Genomic DNA, 9,336 nt, shown 5'->3' on the forward strand with positions numbered 1-9,336 from the left:
CTCTGCCTTACATTAAACCTAACCTCACCCATCCCCTAACTTCAACCACAGAGGGCACCACTACGGGAAACTGTGACAGCAGACACACCTCACACCACAGAGAGATTATCACTGTAAACTTGAAGCATGATGACAGTGACTCCTTGCAAGAGAGGTGATCTCATGTAGCCAGCACAATATCTCTTTCTGTTGTGTTAAATTTTCTCTTTGTGTTTACGGCTGCTAAACAGGGAAAGCAAAGCTTGTTAGCTTAGCCTGTTTTCTCACAGGCTGTTGTCTTTGTGTTAGCGAGCTCAGGAGAAAGATCTGCCCAAACACAGGCGTCTTGGGTGGGATAGCTGCCCGGGATGCAGCGAACGTGCCCCTGGAAAAAAGGTGCAACATACTTTAAGGTTCAGGGCCCTGTATAAACGATCCCAAGTGTGTTTGGGCGTTCCTAACTCGCCTTTTCCTAGTTAAACATCATGATAATCTTGGCGCAAACTAAGTGGCCAGGCGCCAATGTATTGTGGTAAACCTCTTAAACTTGTTCATAGATGTGTTTTGGCAAAACATGAATCAAACCAGTTTTTGCACATAACATCAATGAGCCACCGTAATGTCACCCATTAGTTTCTCAACTGCGAATATGAAGTCTCAGTACAGTATACATGCTACTTAGTGCAAAAATATCCATACAATAATACCCGGACTGCTTGGACAGCCAGTTACTGCCATAAAAGACACAGAGAGCCGGATTATTTTTATGATTTTTGCTTGAAAAGTTCCCACCAAGAGCACAAACACGGCCCAGAGGTTACATTCAGTGACTGAATTAGCTGAGGTGACACCTAGCAGACAGCTAGCAGCTCCCACCTGTCACTCAAAGAGGCCACGCCCCTAATGCTGCATCACTTTAAGCCTTAATATAATCTAAACAGGTGAGTTGTATAAAGATTCTCCCCGTACAGTTGTCATGAAGACAGAAATTAGCTATAGAGACCCAAAAGTTTAACATGGGGCTCTATGGGGACTGACTCACTGCTGGAGACAGCCTCAAGTGGACACCAGAGGAACTGCAGCTTTTTTGTGCTTCAGCTTCAGCCTCATTTTTTTAATACAGGAGGTTACCACTTGGTGGTGACACACATAATATAGAAAAATAGTAAATGTTGCTGCTGATGGTCTGGTTGGGTTATGTAGGTCAGTGTCAGGGTCAGAGTCGTCAGGATAACACTGAGAAACTCCTCACACTGGGCTTAATGGAAAAACATGAGTTGAGGTGGTTTTCTCATGAGCAATAAATACAGAACAAATATACAACTACAAGAACTGAATACAGTGGAACAGAATCCTAACTGATGTATTTGTTCTTAAAAAGGTAGAGGTGATGTTTTGTTCTTCTTCTACTTGTTAAATGTTAGCGTACTTTTACAACATTTCCTTTGCAAGAGATTAATGTGCCCTGGTCTGATACTGCTTCTGAGTTTCAGTCGTACAGCGTCACCAGAGAGAGGACAGAAAGAGTGTGAAGTGTTGGACTTTGGACTCTCATGACGATCAATCATTAACTGTCACCATCCATAAAGCTATAAAACAGAACCGCTCACTCAGGCTGGTAGCTGCCTGCTTCTTGCTGCTCTTTGTGTGAAACCACCAGAGCAACAGGACACAGGTGTTCAAGCTATATAAATATTAAATATATTTCAACATTTTAAAATATGTTTATGCAAAAATAAGACACCAAATGACCAGCACAGATTGAAATTATCCTCTTAGCTTAGCTTAACGTCAGTAATGGAAATCATAGCTCTCTTGTGCATTTGACTCATCGGTCTGAAAGCAGGGCAGCAGCTGCACTTCCTTATTTGGAGATGAAAATGTTGATTGTTCTTTTACTTCCTGCTGCTGAGTCCGACTTCTCCTTCTGTCAGGATGCATAAACAGTTATCTGGTTCATCTGAGGAAACATGTGAAAGGTGAACAGAAAGATGGTTTCAGTTCCCTCAAAACAGATCATTAGATGTGAAGCAACATAATAAAAGTAAAATGCTGAGACACTGCAAAACGTTTAAAACCCAGTTTCAGAGCAATAACTGCAGCTCCATTGGTTTCTGTTTGTATTTCTGTTGTTGTATTTATTGTTGTTACTGTGTGTAATAATACAAAAGCACAGTGGAGTAAATTATACATAACTAACAATACTGACAGAATGGATTATCTGTTTTATGACACGTAGGGCTGAACCATTAATCGATACGTAATGGAAATCGCAGAATGGCCTGCTGCAATATTCAAATCGCAGGAGGCGCAATATTTATTAAAGGTGAAATGTTTGTCAAAATACCATTTTAATTTGAATATTGTGCTGCAGAGATGCTCTGGCCTTCACATCATACACAGACGTGAGTATCAAATATCTGTTCGGTACAGATCCCCACAAAAATAACACCACAATCATTTTATTTGTTTTTCTATGAAAAACGATGTAGAAATTATCATTCCCTTTAATATCGCAAATCATAGTAACATTTAAACAGTTAGTTTAAATGTTGTGATAACTTTATATTTTTAGTTTATGTCATCTCAGTTAAAGTAAAGTTTTCCAACTTACAAAAATGATTCAAATGAAATTAAGAATGTGAGTCAAAAGGACGAACGGCACCCTGAAGTAAGCTGACTATAAATACATACGTTCACACCCTGGTGTGGCCATAAGTGAATATGAAAGACTGTGATGACGAAACAACTACAGTGTAGTTACAAGTAAACTAAAGGTTAAGAAGTTGATTGAACTTGGAACGTTGTTTTGTTTTGAGGTGATACAAATGTATCTGTACTTATCTTCTCAAGTTAAATCAACTTTAAATGTAAGGCAGCCCGACACTAACTTTTTTAAGTTCCAACAACTAGTGTTTGTTTTTTTAACAGTGTATGGGTTATCAAGGGTACAGACTACACAACACAATAAGGACACGCAAATTCCTTTCTTCCCAGGCAAGACAGCAATTCCCACAGAAAACAACGATCAGCTTCGGCAGGACAGGAAGACATTTTAGCACAGCCATCCATCCATGAGAAGTGGGTGAAAAACCTGTCTAACAGGGAACTCATCCAACCGGAGAAGAATGTCTTAGCCAAAGATCTAAATGTTTACTGAGGTTAACTGAGGTTAAGGTAACAGCTGCCCTCTCTCGTGCTAAAGCACCCCTTCCAAGTCTCTGGACGTTCTCAGGTCAGGGTAGTTCTAAGCTTAATCCAACAGGCAGCTGGACTTGGTTGAAGTTCTTGAAGGCTTCCTCAGTTCTGACGAACTTCAACCAAGTCAAGTTGACTTTTGGATTAAGCTTAGAAGCACCCCTTACAACCTTTCCCTCAGGAAAGAAGGGCGCTGACATCAAGAGACAAGAACATCACTATCCTGCCAGCAGACAAAGGCAGACGCACAGTGGTGCTAAACACAGAGACACTACCATTCTTATTGACACAGCCACCTGTGAAAGCCTCAAATGAGACCCAACTAGCAGCTATAAGAAAAAGGTTATCGATTTCCTACAACACTTTAATCCAGCTCGTATCCAGGAGAAAACAAGGAGCTCCACTCAGACCCATCAGCAGCAGCATCAACTCAGTCACCTACCACATATCCAAACCTCTCACTACAATCCCAGCTCCCATGGTTGGTAACACTCCCACCATGGAGGCAGTCAAAACAATCAAGCAGCGTCTGCTACAGGACACAACCTTTCCTAACAGAACCACTCTCGCACCGGACCACATCTGCGCCATGCTGGACCTCTGTATGAACACCACATACTTTCAGTACAATGAAGGCTTCTACAGACAGAGGCATGGGCTCACCCGTGTCTCCAATCGTGGCTAATCTCTACATGGAGGCTGTAGAGAGGGAAGCTCTAACATCCTTCACAGGAGCTACCCCAAGCCATTGGTTTATGTGGATGTCACAAGGGTCAAAATCCGGACTTAGGAAGTGGAAGCCTTCACTGAACACATCAACGCAGAAGACATCAAGTTTACCTGAGAAGATGTGAGAGGGAACAGCCCGGCCTGCTTGGACTGTGCAGTGCATGTTGAACATTGAAGTTGACAGGAAGCCCACTCACACAGACCAGTACTTTTTGATTCTCACCACCCACTGGAACATGAGCTAGGAGTCAGCAGAACCCAACAGCAGAGGGCTCAGCATGTACCCACCAGGACAGAGGCGAAGAAGAAGGAACAGGAACAAACAGTTAAAAATAAAATGCTGAAAACTTTCTTTTTATATTAACATCATTTAGTTACTTTCACTTTCAATACAGAATTCTGATCACCTGAAGTCTGGTTCTGCAAAAAATGTCTGATTTCGCTGCAGCTTTTTTAAAAAGGTGCAACTTTTTTTCAGGGCAACACATCACACATCCTCTGTGAGTGTCCGGGACAAACGCTCCAATAAAGCCATCTATCGGCTGAGCGAGCTGTTTGTCTTCTGACAAAGTCCATAGCAATGTCATGAATGTTTTGAATGTCCAAGAAGTTAGTTCGGTGGTGTACATGACTTCACGCTTGCAGGGACTTAGGATGATTGGTCAAATTTGGTGAGAAGTTGTGGTAATTGGCCAAAAATTCAGGGTGGACAAAAAGTTAACGCAATTGGTTGAATTTGTGTGAATTTGCGGGAATGCAACTTTGCAACTTCCTGAAGGGACTGACTGAATCACTGTGGTACCAAAGCGAGCAACAACCACTGACAAAATCCCCAAATCCTGCAGACGCTCAGTTATATTGTACCTAACAGATATAGTTCTATATCTCTGCTATCAGCCAGCACAGAAACATTAGAATCCAACTAAAATTGCCCTGATTCACCATATTCACACGGTGGCCATTTTCCTCTGACGTCACACTCAGGGTGGGAAGCTCAAATGCTGATTTAAAGTCGTTTTAGAGTATTCCAGGTTGTAAGTGGTATAAATGTAGGCTACCTAACTACGACAATTTAAAAGACTTTGACAGTGGAAATCTGGAGGAAACTTTGGCCATATTTCAAAGTTTTAAACATATTTAATAATCCACGAGATTCCTCAAGACAATAGTTGATGCGTTCAAGCTCTGCTGGATAAAATTCCGTTACACAAGTTAAGTAGTATGTCATTCCAAGCTAACGTTATGTTAGCAAGGAATAAGACTTTCCTGTTGCATCGTGTTAAACTGCCAGTCAGTTATATTCGCTTTCACTTCTAAGCTAACAGTTAGGTTATCTAGTAAGTGGCTGGATGCTAATGTTAGCTGTTGTCAGACATAGCTAATGGGTTATCTAATACGTTGTTTTAAATCAAATATGACCAGGTTTCCCGCCGCATTTTCACAGCTTTGGCGGTGAATTGATAAAGATTGTAAGAAACCATAAATGTAAACCATGAAACACATCAGTAAGACATTAAAACAGCGTTTAAGCTTCCCGCCCTGAGTGTGGTCCATAACCTCCATGAAACACTCAATCTACCATGTAGCAACCACTATCTTGGATAACAGATGTTCGCTTCTCGTAGATTTCTGTGTTCAAATCAACATCATAACGTCAGGGACGAGCAGGATTCATGTTCCAAAGACCTGCCGGTGGTTTTCAGGGTTATTTAAGGTGTGGCTGAAGACTCTCTGCCGTCATCATCATCAATACTGAGTAAAAGGTGGTGGGGAACTATAGGGAGCGGCTCTCAGCACTTTATGGCCCCTGCTACAGTGTAAAGTCCTCCTGTTCGAGCCACAGACGTCACATTAACAAGGAGCAGCTGAAGGAGAGAGACCGGAGCTTCAATCCACCTGACTTCACCTACTGAGGCCTAGTGACCCTGTTACATTGTGAAGGCTAACCTTCATTGTCTTTAGAGTATTAGTTGCTGTTGCAATTCTTCTGTCGTTGATTTTCTGGAAACGTTGCCATCATGTCTACGGCTGTGGAAGCGACCGGGTTCATCATGTGCATAATCGGTTGGGTGTTGACCGGAGCGGCGCTGGTCAACGACTACTGGAAGATTTCCACCGTGTCCGGCAGCGTCATCATCTCCCAGAGGCAGTTTGAAAACTTGTGGCACTCCTGCGCCGAGAACAGCGGCGGCATCGCTGAGTGTCGAGACTTCGAATCCATGCTCGCCCTCCCCGGTAAGACAAGAACCCTGACCCTTAATGCACCTGAATGTAACTCCGAAAGAACAAATACTGTCCAATTTCATCAAGCAAAGTTACTGAAGGCGTTTTGCTTCTCAAGAGCCAAGTCAGTGAAGTCCAGCTGAATGAGGTGGAGCTGTCACTGTTTAAAGAGGGAAATATCTGATACCTAGGAAACTTTGATCGGCCAGAAGTTGCCAAAGTTTGAATCATCTGTCACTTGTTAAAAAAGGATTACTTGAACATACTTTATGTTAATTATTGAACATGTTTGGAAGGTTTTCTTCACTTTTTTGTGAGACGGATTAAGTGAACGATGATAAAAGGCGTTTAGGTCAACTTCCTGTTATTCTAACTGTTGTTTTCTGTCTGAATTGAGTCGCTGAAGGAGATAATCAGTAATCCACCTTGTTTTGAATCTCCAGAGTCGATCTTTGGAGCCTCTTTCTTTCATATATCTTTAGTTTTTGTTCAATAAAACTTTGAATGCCGATCAGATCCTTTACACAGAAAGTAGGCCAGCCTGCAATGTGGCACCATTTCATAATTGCTCGATCAAAGGTTGGTCTGTTTTACGGCCAGAAGCTTCCCGCCTAAAAACCAAAGGAGGTCAGATCCTTTATCGTTTTTTAGAAGAAAACACAAACGCCAGATCTTCTTTGTAAAAAACTCTTTCTTTTTAAGCGTGTTTCAGTTTAATTATCATCGAGTTGTTTTCCTTCCATGGCGTGTCAGAGAAGATTATCTGTTGGGCGCCATTTTGAGCCGCCTCCTCCACTGACAGTGAAATGGAGGGAAACACCCTTCGAGCCAAAGGAGGCCAATTTAATTAACATTTTAGTTTGGGTTTACTTATGCAACATGGATGTGCATGTGACTTTAAGAGGTCATTAAACAGCTTTGCTAAGTCGTAAATGCTGCTGTTTTTCTGTTAGAGCAGACAGGATGACTTCTCGAACACAGATTTACTGCTTATTCACCCTAAAGGATTATTCTGGTCTTATTTTTACTTATTTGGGGTCTTCATAGTCGTAATTAGGTTTGGAATTACCCTAATGATGGCTTCAGTCAGGAGCTATAAAACATGGCTGCAAACACCCTAACTAACCAGCAGCTCCTGTGTCCTGTGAGCTAAAATCACTGTTTTTCTGAATGGAGTCTGGTGTGTTTGCAGAGAGCGATGTAACGTCCGTTTGTGGTTCAAACAATCATCTTCCTCTGTAACGAAAAGGTCTATCTCTGTAGGGATCCTTTCTGTGATGCTGTCAGACACTAACAGGAACTTATGTGGACGTATTTTTTGACGTTGCAGCCATTACAGCCTGTCTGACTGCTGCAGGCTGAATCAATCTGCTGTTAGTCATTCTGATGTGGGGAAAAAGGGCCCCATCTTGACATGTTTTCCACACACTGTCACAAATTTCAGCTCCTGTTTGGCATCTCTGGACCCTTCAGGATCTCATCCAGAAGAAAACACAAATCTTAGATATTACAGTGTGATGTATCCCGGTGTATGTTTGCTCCACTGTTCTGCCCTGTGCGTATTCTGTCGCCCGTTTACAGTCCCGAAACTCTCTGAGGCTCATAAAGAGGTGCGGCAGGTTTTTATGATCGTTGGAGGACATCTTGTATAAACTGCAATGACTGTACAGCTGGGTACTGTAAAACACACACACACACGCACACACACACACACACACACACACGCACCAACTTCCACTTGTTTCAGTTTCTTCTTCTCTGTCGAGATATAGCATTTCATTTACTAAAGCAAAACTGAATTTTCAAACCTCCAGTTCATGTTTTCCTTTCGACCTCTGCCTGCCATGGACGAATGTTCTGGACAATTATAATGAAAACGAAGGTTTTCTCAGCATCATTTTCACCTCTTTTAGATTATAAAGCTTAAACATGGAGTCATCCGCTGCATTAAATAGTCCCCTAACAAATGCGAGCAGCTGTTTAAGGACGTCACTGAGCCTTTTTTAAACATGAAACTAAATGTTTTACAACTTAATGCATAATCGCTGTTTTGGAGTTTTGGAGTTGCTCCAGTAGATTTTGATGGTGATGTAGTTGAGGTATCAAAGGTCGTCCACTAAAAGTTCTTGTTGTTTCCACTGACAGGCTCAGATTGTTATTCTAAGTGTGTGACAACATGACAGAAAGGATCCCTACAGAGATAGACCTTTTTGTTACAGAGGAAGATGATTGTTTTAACCACACACATACGTTACATTGCTCTCTGCAAACACACCAGACTCCATTCATAAAAACACTGATTTAGCTCTCAGGACACAGGAGTTACAGGTCTACAGCTGCCTGGATCAGTTCGTGTTAATATGTGACTTTAAATGGTTAATTGGGATTTAACACATTATTTGTGTAACACACAGTAAAATAAAAAATAACCAGTCAAAGCAGCGGTAAAAAAGCAACTCAAAGTAAAATCGCTCATTTTGTCAATGGAGTCTGGTGGCTTTAAAAAAAGAGTGATGTCACGGCTGTTTGTGGTTAAAATAGGATCTTCCCCTTTAAAAAAAGAGGTTTATCTCTATAGTAACTGGATGAACTGTATCTCTATTGTAACTTTAGGTCTGTTTCTGTTTAGATTTGAGATTCTATAGTTATGAAATACATCATTCTAAAGGTGCCGACGTCTCTCTCCCTCTCTGCAGGTCACGTGCAGGCGTGTCGTGCTCTGATGATCATCTCTCTGCTGCTCGGCCTCGGCTGCATGATCGTCTCTCTGCTCGGACTGAAGTGCATCAAGATCGGCTCAACCAGCGACCAATCAAAGGCCAAGATCGCCGCCACCGGAGGCATCCTGAGCATCTTCGCTGGTGAGTTTGAAGTTCACGTCCACATGTGATCAAGCATGGCACAGCCCAGACTCCTTTGTGGTGTGTGTTGATAGAGTGTCTGAGCAGCATCTTTTCTGGCTGCAGCCACTTTTGACTCTTTACACCTGGTTCCACTGGTGTATTATTGTGTCTGGGTCAAACTATAAAATCAAAATACACGTCAAACACATTTTTCTCAAACATGGTTTCTGTCATTATAGTTAGTTCTTATCATGCTGATTTATGTCACAGTGTTCATTTTTCTCACGAGTTTACTTTTAATTAGTTATTTGATGCTATAAAAAGGGGGTGTGGCCTCATGATTGACAGCTCTGTGGACAAATGG

The 9,336-nt window shown here is 41.9% G+C and overlaps 1 protein-coding gene across 1 annotated transcript in view; it reads left to right on the forward strand.

Annotated features, from left to right (window-relative positions):
- Nucleotides 1–5,924: 5,924 nt before the first annotated feature.
- cldn15la (claudin 15-like a) overlaps nucleotides 5,925–9,336 on the forward strand; it is a 4,764-nt gene continuing 1,352 nt past the window's right edge. The window contains exons 1-2 of the mRNA XM_069684250.1: nucleotides 5,925–6,141; nucleotides 8,826–8,990. Of these exons, the coding sequence (XP_069540351.1) occupies nucleotides 5,925–6,141; nucleotides 8,826–8,990 (382 nt within the window). The remainder of the gene's footprint in view (nucleotides 6,142–8,825; nucleotides 8,991–9,336) is intronic.

This window comes from Semicossyphus pulcher, unplaced genomic scaffold (assembly GCF_022749685.1).
Source record: "Semicossyphus pulcher isolate SPU_LCO1_2020_fin unplaced genomic scaffold, fSemPul1.0.p SCAF_7, whole genome shotgun sequence".
Classification (NCBI taxonomy): domain Eukaryota; kingdom Metazoa; phylum Chordata; class Actinopteri; order Labriformes; family Labridae; genus Semicossyphus; species Semicossyphus pulcher.